General features: G+C 38.2%; 1 protein-coding gene across 5 annotated transcripts in view; it reads right to left on the bottom strand.

Annotated features, from left to right (window-relative positions):
* PIBF1 (progesterone immunomodulatory binding factor 1) overlaps nt 1–20,213 on the bottom strand; it is a 251,953-nt gene that overhangs the window by 187,131 nt on the left and 44,609 nt on the right. For all 5 annotated transcript variants that reach the window (XM_047756196.1, XM_047756197.1, XM_047756199.1 and 2 more), the window contains 4 exons: nt 8,677–8,810; nt 3,032–3,140; nt 2,589–2,770; nt 808–933 (listed from right to left, as the gene is read on the bottom strand). In XM_047756196.1, coding sequence (XP_047612152.1) covers nt 808–933; nt 2,589–2,770; nt 3,032–3,140; nt 8,677–8,810 — 551 coding nt within the window. The remainder of the gene's footprint in view (nt 1–807; nt 934–2,588; nt 2,771–3,031; nt 3,141–8,676; nt 8,811–20,213) is intronic.

Genomic DNA, 20,213 nt, shown 5'->3' with positions numbered 1-20,213 from the left:
ATAAGTTCCATTCATTTTCCCCTTATTACTGGAAATCACTAAGGAAACCTAATAAACATTGACCTAAAAGTAACTGCATGAATGAAAATGATCCTTCTTAAAGATTATCTGGTCTTTTAGGGCCAACAGCTAAATGAGACATAAACAGTATTTCGTATTATTATTATTTTTTTAATTTTTTAATTTTTTGCCTTCTTAGGGCCACACCTGTGGCATGTGGAGGTTCCCCAGCTAGGGGTCTTGTCGGAGCTATGGCCGCTGGCTATGCCACAGCCACAGCAACGCAGGATCGCAGCAGCATCTGTGACCTGCATCATAGCTCATGGCAATGCCGGATCCTTAACCCACTGAGCAAGGCCGGGTCTCAAACCTCATGGATGCTAGTCAGATTCATTTCTGCTGAGCCATGACGGGAATGCCTTATTATTGTAGTTTTTAAAAATTTCCTGGAGAAATCACTAGCATGTTATAGGAAGAACCACTGTTATCTGTTAGTACTTTCTAATTTCCTTTTCATCTCTGTCCTTAATCTGAACTAAGGTAGAGGTAAAAGGACAAGTTAACAGGGTAATGAAAAGATAATGGGAATACCAGAGTAAAGAGGCCTAACATCTGATAAACCCAGTTCTGAACTCGTTAGCAAAGGATTTTAGAACTTTAATGTTCTATTTGATTTAGATTTATGACAAATTTCTTTAATTCATTAAAAAAGACATTATGTCATGGACTAAAGTTTAATTTTGATAAAACTAAAACCTTCAAAGAGTAATAAAATATCATATAAATTTCCTACTTTTCTTCTTTTACCTGTTTTCTCGTTCATACATTTCCCTAGAGGCACTTCGAAGTTGATCAATTTCTTGATTAGTTTTCAGTCTGATTTGCTCCAGTTCATCACGTAGTTTATTTTCATATTCTGTTTTATAATGGTCTCTGCAAGGAGTCAAAAGGAATACACATGATTTTTTTTTTTTTTGCAAGAGAAATACGTTTTTGCCCTTTATGTATGCTTTTATTATCTTTTGTCAAAATGCTCTATAAGCAAGGTTACTTGAAAAACATAGTATTAGATGTAAAATTTTATAATTCCTAAAGATATTGTTCCAAACTAGTTCCACCTAAGATTTCTTTTTATGCATATTGCCCTAAAGCCTTCCTTACTACATAAAATGTTAGTTCATGTTGTATAATTACTCATCTTTAAAAATATTTTACTAATTGGTTTTTTTTTTTTCTCTTTTTCTTTTTCTGGCCGCCTCAGTGGCACATGGAAGTTTCTGGGCCAGGGATCAAATCTGAGCTGGAACCACGACCACAGCAACGCTCCATCCTTAACCCACTGCTCTAGGCTGGGGATCAAACCAGTGCCTACCTCCACTGCATCACAGTGGAAACTCCTTGCTAATAGTTTTTAATGCACATGATTGGAGACTTGAGAACTAACGTGTTACAGAATGTCCTTCATTTAGAAATAATAATCTCGTGTGGTGCATATTGGGAGACAAATAATCTTTAAAAAAAAAAACGGCCCTGACGGACTCTTTACACAGTCTTTCCTCCTAAGTACAACAGCCACTGTGATCTCTTAGCAAAGTCAAAAGCTACACAGGATATCAGCAGAAACACAAACGAACGATAAATACCAAAAGCTGGGGAAAAAGTTATGAATGTGTAAAGTCTTAAAACATAAAATTTAGAATTTGTTTTTAGTTTTTGAAATGCTGATTAAAAAAAAGTAATTCTAGGAGTTCCTGTTGTGGCGCAGTGGTTAACGAATCTGACTAGGAACCATGAGGTTGTGGGTTCAATCCCTGCCCTTGCTTGGTGGGTTAAGGATCTGGCATTGCTGTGAGCTGTGGTGTAGGCTGCAGACATGGCTTGGATCCTGCATTGCTGTGGCTCTGGTGTAGGCCAGCGGCTATGGCTCCGAATAAACCCCTAGCCTGGGAACCTCCATATGCCGCGGGAGCGGCCCAAGAAATGGCAAAAAGACAAAAAAAAAAGGAATTCTAGGATTATAAGGACTATTAATATAAAGGAACTCGAGTAACTTATACATCTAGTTGAAGAGAGAAGATAGGATTGAAATGCAGGAGTCTGATTCCAGAAAAGCCTGTATCTTAAACCAATCTGCAATGCTGTCTCGTCATTCTTCTTGTATCTTTCACACAGTCAGGAAAAGGTCAGCTTAGTCAGGCTCCACATGATTACATTTTCTTCAAAAATATACTTCTATAGAGATATTTATATACTTACTTTCATAAAATACTTATATAGAGATCTTAGTCACTGGGAATTAAAAAGCTTATATCCTAAGAAAAAATAAATTTAAAAAAGTAGGAAAAAAATAAATAAAAATAGTTATAGTATATATATCCTTACCACAGGCTTTTGGTTGTTGAAAAAAATATACTGTCTTAAGAAAAAAATCAATTAGAATGAGTATCCCATGAGGAAACAAAATGAACGATTATCCTAACATCCTCTTATAGACTTTCAGAAAAAAATCACTATTCTTCCCCAAAGCCAAGAGTTACTTCAAAGAAGCTGGTATTATCTACACCTACGGAAAACAAGGTAAATCTTACCTGGATGTTACATATTTTTCATACATCTCTTCTCTAGCCTTTTTGGTTTCTTCAAGTTGAGCCTGAAGTCTTTCAAGACGATCCTCCTCGTGCGCGCAACGAACACTGAGCTCCATGTTTTGGCGGTTGAGATATTCTTTGTCCTTTTGCAGCAGAGTGACAGTCTGCTGTAGGGTGGTTACCTGCACACAGAGATTAGTGTCCAGAGCAACGGCATCTTCATTTTCAATGCTTATTACTATGTTTTCTTCCAATTGTGCTTTTGCATAACATAAAGCAGGCTAACTCTTACCTTCAAGTGTTTCACCCAAACAGAGCTACTAAAAAAGTCCCTTCTTTCTACCAACTAAATCAAAAAGGAAAAAAAAAGGCCCTCTCACAAATCTGCCCTGGGCTTTGTCCACAAGCACTGAACAATAAAATACAAGTGACTATCAGCTTACCTCTTTTGATAATTCACTTCTTTCTTTAGCTTGAGATATGTGAGAGGCTTCCAGTATTTCATGTTTTCTCCTTAATTCAACTGCTTCCTGTTCAAGTGCATCACGCTCACTATAAAATTCAAACACATTTATTTACTTATTTTTACTAAAATAAAATTCATACATAGAATTTACATCTCTTTTTGTAATGAACAGTTAAAAAGGACTGATTACATTTCAGGAAACTGATCAGAGATATCAGCAGTGGGACCTCAGTGTCATTCTATGAACAACAAAGTATCTGCTTTTCAAGTTTAGGAGGGACTCTCTGTTCAAGACCTTGTTCAGTTACACAAACATGAATTTATTACCTTTAAAAAATAAGTATGTAAACTACACTAACCAGCAAAGTAAATAATAAAACTTTCTAAGGTACATTCTGGTATCTTCTCACTAATCATCTTCAATGTAATCTTAAGGCCAAAATTTTAAAGAATTCAAACATGGCTCTAGGCTTTCAGTTCAGTTAGGGTCAAAAAATCCTAACTCATCATTCCGTTTGCACAGCAGATACACAGGCAGACATTCCTGTGACTATTTCATTCACAAATTATTTATGATTACCTAGAGATTCTAATTTCCATTTTCAGACCAGCTCTTGCCCTCACATAGCAGAACCAAGAACTGGACCAAACTACAAACACGTATCTTAAAAAATGAGCAGAGAAACAGATTTACTAATTCTTGACTTATTCTCTCCAGTCAGAATCAGTTCCTATGCATTTTAGTTCATCTACTCACCTGACGTTTCCATGGAGAGAGTTATTAAGAATTGTTTTTCTTTTCATTAGATTTTCAATAACCCATTTAGAAAGACTCTTTTCTTCTGCTTAACAAAATATTATGTTTATACTTGAGCAAGGCACAAGTTAAAAAATAACAATCTCCCATAAACTCACTAATGAAAGATGACTATCGGTAGTAATACTTCAGTATATATTACTTTAAGTATTTTATGCTTTTACATGCAAATGTTTTTATTCTCACAAGGTAATGATCACGCTCCCTTTGCTATGATTTTTTTTTTTAGGTAAAATAATGATTATAAAGAATGACGCAGCAAAACACCCATAAACTTGCTATTCACAATTGACAACAGTTAGCATTCGCCTATATTTGCATGAAATTTTTTTTTAAAAATAGAACATTATTCTATTTAATGGATTATAACTCATTATTGTTAATATTCATTTTAATATTTAGGTTGTAAATATTTGGCCAGTCAGAGCCCTGTCACACTAGCTATTGTAGAGCTGAAGTGAAATGAGAGGTACTGGTATGATCTCACCCAGAGCGTGTTAAACCATCTTCTCACTTCCCTCTCCATCACCTCTGCCTACTGAAAGGGCCTAAGAACAATGATCAGTGCAGCAATGACCAGCATCCAAACCTTAATTTCTGAATAGCATTCACCACTAAAAGGAACCAAGATGCTGAGGCAATGAAATTAGAAAATAAACCTGAGAACTTTTTTTTTTTTTTTTGCTTTTTAGGGCTGCGCCTGCAGCATATGGAAGTTCCCTGGCTAGGGGCAGAATCGGAGCTATAGCTGCCAGCCTACACCACAGCCACAGCAACGCGGGATCTGAGCTGCGTCTGCAACCTATACCATCACTCATGGACACAATGAATCCTTAACCCACTGAGTGAGGCAAGGGATCGAACCCACATACTCATGGTTACTAGTTGGGCTCGTTACTGCTGAGTCACAATGGGAATTTCCTAACCTGAGAACTTTATGATATGCCAGAAAGTAAGGAATGGCTTTTTTTTTTTTTAAAAAAAAAAAGATGGGCATGTGCATTTTGTGTTTTTTTTATATTACTCAATGAATTTATTACATTTATAGTTGTACAATGATCATCACAACCCAATTTTATAGCATTTCCTTCCCAAACCCCCAGTGCATCCCCCAACCCCCCAACCTGTCTCATTTGGAAACCATAAGTTTTTCAAAGTCTGTGAGTCAGTATCTGTTCTGCAAAGTTCACTGTGTGCTTTTTTTTTAGATTCTGCATGTAAGTGAGAGCATTTGATGTTGGTGTCTCACTGTCTGACTGACTTCACTTAGCATGATAATTTCCAGGTCCAGCCATGTTGCTAACAAGGGAGTATACATTTTGCTTTTAAAAATCTATCCATGTAGATACATTCAGATCTAATTTAATGCTTTTAATTATTACACAGAGTTACATTATAGAATTAAATCAACTTAGGAGTTCCCGCTGTGGCTCAGCAGAAATGAATCCAACTAGGAACCATGTTGTTGCAGGTTTGATCCCTGGTCTCACTCAGTGGGTTAAAGATCCAGCGTTGCCGTGAGCTGTGGTGTAAGTCACAGATGCGGCTCGGATTTGGCATTGCTGTGGCTCTGGCGTAGGCCAGCAGCTACAGCTCCAATTGGACCCCTAGCCTGGGAGCTCCCATATGCCGGGAGCATAGCCCTAAAAAGAAAAAAAGAAAGAAATCAATTTATTTTCCATGCTGCTGTTGAAAAGCAGTTCGATTCCTTCTAATAACATCCATATACCTGTTTTCTTTTGTACATTTTTTAGAATTTATCAAGGATATAAAAGTGATTTTCCCCCAGTTTATCTTCTATTTTTGTGAACAGAGTATTTTTAATTTTTATTTTATTTTTTTATGGCTGCACCTGTGGCATGTGGAAGGTCCTGGGCCAGAGATCAAATCTGAGCCATAGATGCAACTACACTGCAGCTGTGGAAACACTGGATCCTTTAAGCCATCGTGCCAGGTCAGGGATCAAACCCATGCCTCAGCAGCGAACGAAACCGCTGAAGTCTGATTCTTAATCCGCTGTGGCACAGTGGGAACTCCACCAGGCCATTTTTTAAAATCCGTTCTTTCTATTGAGTCAAGGATTCACAGTTTGAGCCACTCTTGCTTTGTTATTCTTCTTTTCCATTTCTAGCACATGATGATGCTTATTATGTTTTTGATCAGGACTATGTTTTTATTTCCTAGGTTTTCATTATGAAAATAAAACATATATAAATAGGAATGATCAAATGAGACACCTCCTTTCCCCCCCCCCCCCCCCCCCCCCCCCCCCCCCCGCTTTCATCACTTAGATCATAATTACCAACTCGTGACACAGTCTGGCCTGCATTCATGGCCACCCTGGACTATTCCGATGACTATGCCCTTTAGTTTTCTCTTGTACCAATTATTGCTACAGATTTGTAGTGGCAGAGAGAACATCAAGACACCAACTCAAAGTATCATCTTACCTTCACAATCTGCTTTATTTTGAAATGATTCTTTTGAAATCTGGCTATATTCAAGAGCCCAAGAGTAGAGCTCTCATGGATTTTAAGCTACAATAATCACTAGATTTTGACATGATACATACATAATAATACATGCTGCATGTCAGTCATGTTGGGATTAGGACTACTAATGTTATATCCCCAAATACTTGTAAATTTACTCATGCGTTATACAGTTTATAAAGGATTCATTCATTTAACAAACACCAAACACTCCCTGAGTTCCCACTGCAGTTCAAGAATTATTTTAGGTGCTGGAGTTCCTGTCATGGCGCAGCGAAACGAATCTGACTAGGAACCATGAGGTTGCCGGTTCGATCCCTGGCCTTGCTCGGTGGGTTAAGGATCTGGCGTTGCTGTGAGCTGTGGTGTAGGTTGCACACATGGCTAGGATCCCACGTTGCTGTGGCTCTGGTGTAGGCCAGCGGCCACAGCTCCAATTAAACCCCAAGCCTGGGAACCTCCACATGCCGTGGGAGCAGCCCTAGAAAAGCCAAAAAGACAAAAAAAAAAGAATTATTTTAGGTGCAGATAGTTACAGCAGTAAACAATTAGAATAATCTCCCCCCACCCCATACACACACACACACACACACACAAAGAATTTCACAAATATTACTTTGATCTTAATTTATATAGTGCAGCAATTAGCAACACCTCACAGATAAAAAAAAATTTTTAGAATAATAAAAGAGATTTATCTAGGACATACAGCAAAGTAGTGGTTCATTAATGTACAACAAAAGAAAAGTATATTCCAACAAAAGGAAAATTATTTGCCATAGCTACCTAGTAGCAACACAATGGGAACCATATCCTCAGAAAGTGTTATTTTGAAAGTATGTGTGCCTTTTGTCAAAAAGGAATAGCTGGGAAAACTTCAGATAAAACTGCAATGTATTTAAACTGATTCCATAAAATGAAAATATCAAAATTACATAAAATTAAATCATCAAAAAGATTTTGAAAATATTTACACACATGGTATTTCACTCTGGGTCGTTCCTATTTTCTAAGGCTTTACATTTTAAAAAAACAAAGCTTCTTTGAAATAAAATAAAAAACAATATTAAAATGCACTCTAAACCCAACAAACTGTCAAAACTACATGCTTTTGTGCAGTAAAGAATAAGGTATATGTCAAGAGAGCAAAAAGACAAGCCACAGACTGGGAGAAAATATTTGCCAAAGATACAGCTGATAAAGGACCGTTGTCCAAAATATACAAAGACCTCTTAAAACTCAACAGTAAGAAAACAAACAACCTAATTAAAAAATGAGCCAAAGAACTTAAGAAGACATACAGATGGCAAATAAATACAAGAAAAGGTGTTCCATATCACGTTATCAGAAAAATGCAAATTTAAACAATGAGATACTGCCGCAGACCTACAAATAAAAATAGCTGAAATCCAGAATACTGATAACAAACACTAGCAAGGGTGTGGAGCAACAGAAACTCTCATTCATTGGTGGTGGAAATGCAAAATGGTACAGACACGTTGGGACAGACAGTTTGACAGACAGTTTACAAAACTAAACATACTCTTACAACGTGAGTATGCTCGTGTTCCTTGGCATTTACCCAAAGGAGTTGAAAATTTATGTCCATATAAAACCTAGCACGTGAATGTTTATAGCAGCTTTATTCCTAATTGCCAAAACTTGGAAGCAACCGAGTTGTCTGTTTTTGGGTAGGTGAGTGGATAAACTGTGGTCCATCTTAACAATGGAATATTTATTATTCACTATTTAATGAAATATTATTATTCATTGGAATATTATTATTCATTGGAATGTTATTCATTATTCAAATGAGCTATCAAGCCATGAAAAGACATGGAAGAACCCTAAATGCATATTACTAAGTCAAAGAAGCCAATCTGAAAAGGTTCTGTATGGTATGATTCCAACCATATGATATTCTACAAAAGGCAAGACTATGGAGACAGAAAAAGAAGACACAAAGTAGAATTAATGATGTTGATGGTAAGAATTCAAGGAGTTCCCGTCGTGGCTCAACTGTAACGAATCCAACTAGGATCTATGAGGATGTGGGTTCAATCCCTGGGCTCGATCGAGTTAAGGATCCAGCATTGCCATGAGTGGTGGTGTAGGTTGCCGATGTGGTCAGATTTCACATTGCTGTGGCTATGGTATAGGCCAGCAGCTGTAGCTCCGATCTGACCCCTAACCTGTGAACTTCCATTTGCAGCAGGTGCGGCCCTAAAGAGACCAAAAAAAAAAAAAAATTTCAAGTGACTCTGATGCATGCTAAAAATAAGAATAACTGCTGTGGCCCTCTTAACTACTTACCTCTTGACTTTATCATAGTTTTCTTTACGGTAGTCACCTTGCTGAATTAACTGTTTTGTGTCTGCTAATTCTAAGGCCAAACGTTGACATCTAATTTGAAGCTCAGAGTAGTTTCTGCGATCCTCCTCATAAGTCTATAAATCAAAACAATAATAAAGCATTTCAAAGTAAATATACTTGACCAAATTCTGTATTGAATTCTTCTGTTAAGCTGTGAGTGACTTTCTAATTTAAAAAAATCTTCAATTTTTCTATTCAGTAATTTTTCACTACTCAAAGATGGGTAATCTTAAACTCACAAGAGTAGCTTGTAATTTCATTTGTATAAAACATGAGCTCTGTTTTTCGTAGAAGAAACAGCAGAGCTATGCCTTGGTTAATAGAATAGCAATTAAATGACTACCAGTGTTAAATGACATCTTCAACATTTATTGAGTTACTATTAGGTACTAAAGACACAGAAATGAATAAAACACAGCCCCTGTTCTTAAGGAGTTCACAAGAGAGATGAAAAGCCACATGAATATCAAACATTAACAATGAAAAATAGTTACTGAAGGGAGTTCCAGTCATGGCCCAGCGGACACGAATCTGCCTAGTTTCCATGAGAACGCAGGTTCTATCCCTGGCCTTACTCAGTGGGTTAAGGATCCGACGTTGCTGCAGCTGTGACGTCGGCGTCGGCCAGCAGCTGCCGTTCTGATTCCATTGCTAGCCTGGGAACTTCCATATATTGCAGGCGAGGCCCTAAAAATACAAAAAAAAAAAAAGTTACTGCAGAGCTTAACCGTGCTGTTTCAGTTGTGGTCTTTGGCAGAAAAGGAGTCCTACAGCACTTGGGAATGTATTTCTACATTGGCCTTCCTTGTACTCATCAGACCAGTAGAAAGGGATTGCAGAGATAAGGATGAGGTAGAAATGAAAACCTTAAAAGCACACCTGGCCCTGCTTCCTACAAGCCTCATTCTTCACATTCACACTTCACCTCCAACCCTAATAAAGATCTGAGGTCCTCTGAAGGCACTACACTTCCTCCAACCTGTTCTCACTGCCTGAGGAGCTGAATATTTGCCTCCTTCAGAGTACTGATCTCTGTACCAGCAAATTAGTCTTCTACACACCTTATCAGAGAATAAACATCTTCAGGGTAGGGATTTTGTCTTATTTGCCATTCAAGTTCCATCACTTTATACAGTAATTGGTATATAGTAAGAATGAAATAAATACTTGTCAATAAATTAATGAATAAATGAATATGGGAATGGGGAGGAAAAGCAGGACACAGGGATGGAGTTCCCACTCTTCTCCACCTCTGAGCGCATCAAATCTTGCAAGCGATCATTAACTCCACCCCCTGCAACCTATTACATGAAATGCGTCCTGTCCCAAGTAATCCTTTCTTAAAGGAGCTGACCAGCTCAGAGTGGTCATATGCAGTCCCCAGATACCGGATGAACTATTTCTAGTGACTGGTCCTGGGCTAGACACCGTAGATAAGAAGGTGATTAAGACAGAGCTTTTGTCCTTTTTAAACTATGAAACATGACTTTGAAATGTTAGCTCCCAAATTTTTATCAAAGGACTGTTTAAAAAATATAATAATGGAAAAACTATGTTGGGGGTGTTTTGCTTCGGTCTATACTATGTTCTTCTACAACGACATTCTCCATGAGAATGGAATGCTCCTCGATGGTACTTTATTAGAGGATCATGGTTGAGGACACTGGCGCCTCCCCAAAGAAACATCACCTACATCATTTCAAATCTAAGTCCCAGAAGAGGCTTTAATTCCCGTGAAGAATGCTTTGACCCTTCTAAACACTACTAATCGTGTAACTATTTGGGAAGAGTGTACAGTGTTATAGTTAGGACAGAAAGTTCCAGAATTCAACTGTCTAGAATTGAGTTACCTGCAGGAACACTGAGCAGGTTTCCTTCTCAGCACTTCATTGTCCTCATCTACCTCATCCACCCACAGGGCCATTGTGAAGATTATCAAGGAATACATGTATAGTGCTTAAAAGATGACCCCCACACAGTAAATGATGATAAACTATTAATTACCATCACCACAGTGCTTCGCCTTTGCTTTGGCTATCAGGGAGAAAGAGCTAAACGGATAGCTCCACTGCACAAAGACAGACAGACTCCTGAGGAATATAAACGTTTACAGGGTGAGGAAAACAATAAAAAGCCCACAGAACCCGAGGGAGCATTCACAGAAAAAGAGGGTGAGCTGGCGTGTGTGGCAGGGACAGCCACAGAAGAGCTGCTTTGAGGGTACTGGGCTGCTGGTGGTACTAACTACCACTAAGAAAAAAAACCACAAACGAACCCATCAAGTATTCAGGGATAGGGACAGAAGGTAGACTGCCAAGGACTAAAGCAAATATATCTGAAAACACAGTATGTCCTTTTTGGGAGCCATTATACATACATTCTCTCACTTAATACTTAACTTTATGACTGGGCATAAGAATTCTCCTCATTTTTATAGCTGTGAAAACTAGGCTTGGGGAGGATAAAAGTCTCAGAGCTCGTGAACAGTATGGTTAGGACTCCAACTTGTCAAACATCGAAATTGTGGGCAATTTCTTTTGTTTAAAAGTGGAGAAAGTAAAGTGGTAAGAGAATACGGGAAAACGAAGGTTTTGAAAGATGGGGCAAGGTTGAAAATGTTCAAATACTGATGGGAAAGAATAGCAAATGAGGGGTTGATACTGGGGGAAATGGGATGGGGGTTGGGGGTAAAGGCCCTAAGAAGGCCTTGGGGATGGGCTCCCTCTCCATTGTGGACACTTAGTCTTAGGCCAGCAGCCATGTTCGTCATAGCAGGTTTTTCTCCAGCTGATACAGGGTGTTAAAAACTTGAATTTGAGTATCCTCAGGCAGCTTTTATCAATTCCCTACAAGCCAAAAAAACCACTCCTTACTCTACTGCTTCACATACATTGTATTACCCTCTTGGTTTGTAAAGGCCTATGATTTTCCACTCCTTGAAAACTAGCCTCTTCCCACTACAAGCAGTAAGAACAAACAGACAGACAGAATGAGTAAATATATAAATGTTTGAGGCAAAAAATTGTGGAAGTTCTCAACTGAGAACTCTATTTTCTCCGTGGAATGAAATACCAAGTCATCTGCTGAGAGGGAGAAGAGTGGAAGGCCAGAGATGTGAAGAAAGTAAATGCCTACAATAACCACTGTGAAAAATGAGAGGGCTAAAAAAACTAAAGGACAGGGGAGTTCCTGTCGTGACTCAGTGGTTAACGAATCTGACTAGGAACCATGAGGTTGTGGGTTCTATCCCTGACCTTGCTCCGTGGGTTAAGGATTCGGCGTTGCCATGAGCTGTGGTGTAGGTTGCATACACGGCTTGCATCTCGCCTTGCTGTGGCTCTGGCGCAGACCGGTGGCTACAGATCCGAATCGACCCCTAGCCTGGGAACCTCCATATGCTGCAAGAGTGGCCCAAGAGAATGGGAAAAAGACAAAAAAAAAAAAAAACCAACAAAAAAAACCCTAAAGGACAACACAATTCTGTGGGCCTATTTGAAGTTGGTAACAAACTAATAGCCTTGTTATTGCCTCTGTGATCTTCTCCAGGTGTGCTCAGGTGGAAAAATAGAGTTGAGATTTTATCAGGAATGTTGGATAAAAAGACAAGGGGGAATCAGAGACAAGAGAGGTTTAAGACTGATAACAGGAAGAAAAGGGAAGGAAGAGACAAAAAAAAATAGATTATATAGATTAGAAATTCTGCTAAAGATAGGTTGGAAGCAGATGACTGAGAAACGTGGAAATACAGGAAGTTCAGTGATTTGACAGGAGTTCCTGTCGTGGCTCAGCAGTTAATGAAACCAACTAGGTTCCATGAGGATGTGGGTTCTAACCCTGGTCTCTCTCAGTGGGTTAAGGATGCGGCATTGCCGTGAGCTGTGGTGTAGGCTGCAGATGTGGCTGGTATCCAGCGATGCTGTGGCTGTGGTGTAGGCTGGCAGCTACAGCCCCAATTCAACCCCTAGCCTGGGAACTTCCATGTGTCACTGGTGCAGCCCTAAAAAGAAATAAAATAAAATAAAAATTAAACCTGAATTGATAACTTCAAGAGTAAATCAGTTCTGGGTGACAAGGAACAGAATGTGGGCCCTGAACTTGAGTGCTCAAGTAGAGAAGAGGAAATCACTCAAGATGAGATCAATCAAGAGCAAAGCCAAGGTTGTGGATGAATCACAAGAAGTAACCCAGGCAGCAGCTAAGGTCGAAAGACTAAATCTAGAGTAAGGATGACACTAAATAAAAAACAATGTCCCTGTGGTCTGCAAATGAAGAAGGTTACAGGGTGGGGTAGCTATGTGACATGAGTGCCCCAAAAGGTAAGGGTTTATGTGAGGGTGCAAGTACCAAGATCTAAGGCCCAGAGAGGACATCAAACACTCAGCCCTGAAACAGAAGGGGTATAAACTTGTGCAGAGAGCAATTCCACAAAAAAGACACATATGTGTTTACTTATTATGCAGAATATAGTATATATGTGTGTGAATTTATATGCCTTCTTTAAACATAAACACCATATGACCAAATACAAAGAGTAGTTCAGTACAGGAATGTACATATCTTACCAAATCTTTTAAGATTTTTCAATGGAAAAATTTCCCCTTAAATATCACTTATATATTTTGGAAAAAAAAAAAAAAGTCTGTTTCACTTACTGTTAGCAAATAAAATTAAGGTCTAGCTTTGGAAAAAAAGAAAAGAAAATGACCCAAACCTATGACACTGTTCTACCATTAGAACTTGAAGGCCAAGGCTAAAGAGAGTAGAGAAGACTTTGCTGTATTCTTCCTTTGTACTCTTCCTGTTTTGATCTCAGTATTCACTTCTGTGGGACGACTCCAAGCCCCAAATCTGAGTTAGATGTCTGTCTTACATTTTTCCACAGCACCTAATTCTTACCTCTGTCAGAAAACATATCTTGTGTGCCGTGGGCAGCCATGACCAGCCTCTGACATTAAAGGAAGTTTTCCATAATTCTAATTCCTAGTACACTACCTATCAAATAGAAGGTTTATAATTAATGTCTATGGAAAAGAAGGAGCAAAAGAGGACTAAAACTAAAGAAGTAAAAAACTTAATTTTTTCAAACATAAAGAAAGAGGACACAAAATTTCCAATCACCAGCCTTTTCCAACAGAAAATTTCTACATAAGAAGGCAATAGGTTTGAGAAAAAAAAAAAAGTAAATAGGTTTCGTTAACATTCTCAATTTCCTTTTCGAATATAGAAAAAAAAAATTGCACAGGGATAATAAGGACAATCCAAGTCACTGAGAAGGTTTCAACTCTTTGCCAGTTTTCCACATATCGAAAATGGAGCTGATTTTGATTGCCAGGGTTCATGTCAGCTTTTCCAGCTCCTAAATTATTCATATGAGGAAATCATAGAGGGCTATCTCTAGCCTGTAAAAAGTAAATGTTATTGGAACTGCATGCTTTTTGTCTTTCCTATAATCCTTGCTTTTCCCACACCCCCCTAAGACCCTGGAGCTCCTTGAGGACCTGCCTTATATCTGCACACGCAGTAACCCTTCCATAGTAGTTACACTGGAAGTGCCTGGAGAGTCAACTAATGTTGAAATATAAATGGACTACGTAGTACTAGTATTTATTTATTTATTTATTGTCTTTTTGCCTTTTCTAGAGCCACTCCTGCAGCATATGGAGGTTCCCAGGCTTAGGGTCGAATTGGAGCCACAGCTGCCGGCCTACACCACAGCCACAGCAAAGCAGGATCCAAGACGAGTCTGCAACCTACACCACAGCTCACAGCAACACCTGATCCTTAACCCACGGAGCAAGGCCAGGGATCGAACCCAAAACCTTATGGTCCCTAGTCAGATTCGTTAACCACTGCACCACGACGGGAACTCCAGTACTGGCATTGAAAATAACTTGCTCAGGGAGTTCCTGTTGTGCCCCAGTGGAAACGAATCTGACTGGCATCCATGAGGACACACGTTCGATCTCTGGCCTCTCTCAGTGGGTTAAGGATCTGGCGTTCCTGTGATCTGTGGTATACAGATCCCATGTTGCTATGGGTGTGGCGTATGCTGGCAGCTACAGCTCCAATTCTACCCCTAGCCTGGGAGCTTCTGTATGATGCCTGTGCAGCCCTAAAAAGACCAAAATAAAATAAAATAAAATAAAATAAAATAACTTGCTCAGGATGCAGAACAAGTGACTTTCAAAATTAAGTATTGATAAGTCATCAACTTTATTAAAGAATATTAACATAAATTTGTAAATAAAACGCCTCAGTTGAAACAACAGCCTCTATACAACATATACACGGAACTTTCCCAAAGATTTTGAGAAAAACAGCAATGAAAGGTGCTTCCATTTCTTGATCTGGGTGGTAGTTAAAACAGGTGTGTTCACTTTGTGAAAAGTCAGTTAAAATTGCTTTATTACACAGACATAAAACAAGAGGCTTCAACCAGGAAAACGTTAACTGAAGTTGTTCTGCAGGGATGCTTGTCTCGAGAATGGAAACGTGAGAGTCACATGAAAGGGGAAAAGCGTCGAGCAGGATGGAAGGGGGTAATGGAGAGACACTCAGTGTTTCACTCTGTATTTCTCTGCTGTTTGATATAAAGGAACTGAAAAATTTATATTACACAGTGTTCTGGGGAAAGTTATCAACTATTAGACCTTTCTTACTTATAAAGAGGTGTCTTTCCCCCCAAGCCTCTGGCTTGCAAACAGCAGCAGCTGAGCATTTCACACCTACAGAATTTTAGAGATGGAAGATATGCTGAAGATAATCTATTGCTATCTTCTTATTTCCAAGACAAGAACATTAAGTCCCCTAGAGGGTTAAATAATTTCTCCTGGATTCCAGAGCTGGCAGAGACAGAACTAGAATTTAAGTTCCTGAATTCATAAACAGTTCAGTCTTTTCTTAACTTTAAGTGATTGTTTTTTAAGGAATCTATTCTGTGGAACTTATAAAACCACAGACTGAAAGCTAATATTATTTACTGTTCAAATCCAGGGTGTTAAAAAAAACTTTAATTGCAAATTTTATAGGTTCAAATGTGGCACACACATAAATCACTGTTAATTTTGGACTCCCCTCCTTTAAAACAACTACTACAATTATTCCTTAAATCCACATTTAAAAAAAAATCACTTGACAAAATAACATCAAATCTAAGTGTTTTCTACAAGAAGTAAAAATGTATTCAAAGATGCAATTAAATAAGCACATTTTAAACAGTCAGCAGCTACATAAACCAAAAGGTAATTACTTCAGATATAATGAATTCCTAGCCATCATTTAAATCTTTTGTCTCTTGCACTCTGAAAACAGAAGAGAGTGGTAATCTATGTGTCAAAATAAATCTTTAATAAATGAAGTGATCTCCAGCCTGGGGGGAGATACGGCAGCTAAGAAAATTAGAAATGGGATGTAACTTCATTTGCCTTATGGTCAATGGTTCAAATCAGAAGCACTTTACACTGGATAGCAGTTTTGTGAATGAGACAAAATGTTTTGATTAGCTATTCCGAGAAAGTGAGAATTCATTGCTCAGAATTCTTACAAGGGTCACACTGTCTATAATCTACTCCAAGCAACTAAATACTGAAAAGAACAAGAAACCCAATTAACCTTTGATTGTTAAAGACTGTCTCTTTAAGAAACAACAGGCTGATTGCTGCCTGTGACTACTTTTTTTGTTGTTAAGATCCTCAAGAAATAGCTCATTTAAAAAAATTTTGGACTTCTTCGAAAGTCTGAAGAAAAAAAAAGATGAAGGATCCATTCAAGAAGAGGATATTACAATCGTCAATATGTATGCCACTAATATAGCAGCACCCAGATACCTACAACAAATACTACTAACAGACATAAAAGGAGAAATTGATGGGAATACAATCACAGTAGGAGACTTTAACACGCCCCTCGCATCAATGGACAGCTCCTCTAGACAGAAAATCAATAAGGCAACAGAGATCCTAAAGGACACAATAGAGAAGTTAGACTTAATCGACATTTTCAGGACATTACATCCAAAAAAATCAGAATACACACTCTTCTTAAGTGCACATGGAACATTCTCAAGAACTGATCACATATTGGGGAACAAAGCTAACCTCAACAAATTTAAGAGTATAGAAATAATTTCAAGTATCTTTTCTGACCACAATGGCATGAAACTAGAAAAGAAATGAGAAAAAACTGACTACATGGAGAATAAACAACATGCTACTAAAAAACCACTGGGTCAATGAGGAAATCAAGAAGGAAATTAAAAAATACCTTGAGACAAATGAAAATGAAGACACAACTACTCAAAATCTATGGGATACCACAGAAGCAGTGCTCAGAGGGAAATTTATAGCTATACTGGCCTTCCTCAAAAAAGAAGAAAAATCTCAAATGGACAACTTAACCCACCACCTAAAGGATTAGAAAAAGAACCAAAAAAACCCCTGAAGTTAGCAGAAGAAAGGAAATCATAAAGATCAAAGAGGATGTCAATAAAATAGAGATTCAAGAAATAACAGAAAAAAAATCAATAAAAACCAAGAGCTGGTTCTTTGCAAAGGTAAACAAAATGGACAAACCTCTGGCTAGACTCAACAAGAAGAGGAGAGAAAAACCCCAAATAAAATAAAAAATGAAAAAGGAGAAGTCACAAATGACACTACAGAAATACAAAAAACCATGAGAGAATACTATGAACAACTGTATGACAACAAATTTGACAAGCTAGAAGAAATGGACAACTTTCTAGAGACTTAAAGCCTGCAAAAACTGAATAAAAAAGAAATAGATCAACCAAACAGACCAATCGCTAGAAATGAAATTGAATATGTCAACAAAAGTCCAGGACCAGATGGCTTCACAGGTGAATTCTACCGAACATACAAAGAGGAACTTATACCCATCCTCTTTAAACTTTTTCAAAAGGTTGAAGAAGAAGGAACACTCCCAAAGACATTCCATGATGCCACCATCACCCTCATTCCAAAACCAGACAAAGATACCACCAAAAAAGAAAACTATCGCCCAATATCATTGATGAATACAGATGAAAAAATGTCAACAAAATTTCAGCCAACCAAATCCAACAACATATAAAAAAGATCATACACCACGACCAGAAGGGATTCATCCCAGGTTCATAAGGATGGTTCAACATACGCAAATCAATGAACGTCATACACATTAACAAAAGAAAAGTCAAAAACCACATGATCATCTCAATAGATGCAGTAAAAGCATCTAAGTCCAAAATCCATTCATGATGAAAACTCTTACCAAAGTGGGTATAAAGGGAACATACCTTAACATATCAAAGCCATTTATGACAAACCCACAACACATATAATACTCAATGGAGAAAAGTTGAAAGCCTTCCCACTAAAATCTGGAACAAGACAAGGATGCCCATTCTCACCACTTTTATTCAACATAGTACTGGAAGTCCTAGCCAGAGCAATCAGATAAACAAAAGAAATAAAAGGCATCCAAATAGGAAGAGAAGAGGTAAAACTGTCACTGTATGCAGATGACATGATACCATATGTAGAAAACCCTAAGGACTCCACACAAAAACTACTTGAACTGATCAACAAATTCAGCAAAGTAGCAGGATATAAGATTAACATTCAGAAATAAGTCACATTTCTGTATACTAACAATGAAATATTAGAATAGGAACATAAAAATACAATATCTTTTTTTTTGTCTTTTTTTTGTTGTTGTTGTTGCTATTTCTTGGGCCGCTCCCGCAGCATATGGAGGTTCCCAGGCTAGGGGTCCAATCGGAGCTGTAGCCACCGGCCTACGCCAGAGCCACAGCAACACGGGATCTGAGCCGCGTCTGCAACCTACACCACAGCTCACGGCAACGCCGGATCCTTAACCCACTGAGCAAGGGCAGGGACCGAACCCGCAACCTCATGGTTCCTAGTCGGATTCGTTAACCACTGCGCCACAACGGGAACTCCAGACAATATCTTTTAAAATTGCAAAAACTCAAATACCTGGGAATACACCTGACCAAGGAGGTGAAAGAGTTAATATGCTGAGAACTTTAAAACATTAATCAAGGAAATTAAAGAGGATTCAAAGAAATGGAAAGATATTTCATGCTCCTGGATTGGAAAAATTAATATGATTAAAACTGTCATACTACCCGAAGCAATCTACAGATTCAATGCAATTGCTATCAAATTACCCATGACATTTTTCACAGAACTAGAACAAACAATCTAAAAATTTAAGTGGAACCACAAAAGACCCAGAATTGCCAAAGCAATTCCGAGGAACAAAAACAAAGAAGGCATAACTCTCCCAGACTTCAGGCAATATTACAAAGCCACAGTCATCAAGACAGTGTAGTACTGGTACCAAAACAGACAAACAGACCAACAGAACAGAAGAGAGAAACAAGAAATAAACTCAGACACCTATGGTCAATTAATCTTTGACGAAGGAGGCAAGAACTTAAAATGGGAAAAAAAGTCTTTTCTGCAAGTATTGCTGGGAAACCTGGACAGCTGCATGCAAATCAATAAAAATAGAACACACCCTCACAACTATACCCAAAATGGCTGAAAGACTTAAATATAAGACAACACACCATCAAACTCCTGGAAGAGAACATAGGCAAAACATTCACTGACATCAACCTTACAAATGTTTTCTCAGGTCAGTCTCCCAAAGCAACAGAAATAAGAGCAAAAATAAACCAATGGGACCTAATCAAACTGACAGGCTTTTGCACAGCAAAGGAAACCAAAAAGACAACTTACAGAATGGGAGAAAAAAGTTTCAAATGATGTGGCTGACAAGGGCTTAATCTCTAAAATATACAAACAACTTAAACGACTCTACAGCAAAAAAGCCAACAACCCAATAGAAAAATGGGCAAGACACAGAGTGGCTGAGTGGATAAAAAGGCAAAAACCTTCAATATGCTGCCTACAAGAAACTCACCTTAGGACAAAGGATACATATAGATTGAAAGTGAAAGGGTGGGGAAAAATATTTCACACCAATAGACATGACAGAAAAGCAGGAGTTGCAACACCCATATCAGACAAAATAGACTTTAAAACAAAAGACATAAAGAAAGACAAAGAAGGACACTACTTAATGATTAAGGGACCCAATCCAAGGAGAGGATGTTACTATCGTCAACATATATGCCCCAAATACAGGAGCACCCAGATACATACAACAAATATTAACAGACATAAAGGGAGATATTGATGAGAATACAATCATAGTAGGAGACCTTAATACCCCCCTCACATCAATGGACAGATCCTCTAGACAGAAAACCAATAAAGCAACAGAGATCCTAAAGGAAACAATAGAAAAGTTAAGACTTCATTGATATCTTCAGGACACTACATCCAAAAAAAGCAGAATACACATTCTTCTCAAATGCTCATGGAACATTCTCAAGAATCGACCACATATTGGGACACAAAGCTAACCTCAATAAATTTAGGAGCATA

This window comes from Phacochoerus africanus, chromosome 13 (assembly GCF_016906955.1).
Source record: "Phacochoerus africanus isolate WHEZ1 chromosome 13, ROS_Pafr_v1, whole genome shotgun sequence".
Classification (NCBI taxonomy): Eukaryota; Metazoa; Chordata; class Mammalia; order Artiodactyla; family Suidae; genus Phacochoerus; species Phacochoerus africanus.
This window is presented reverse-complemented; position numbering and strand designations above follow the sequence as displayed.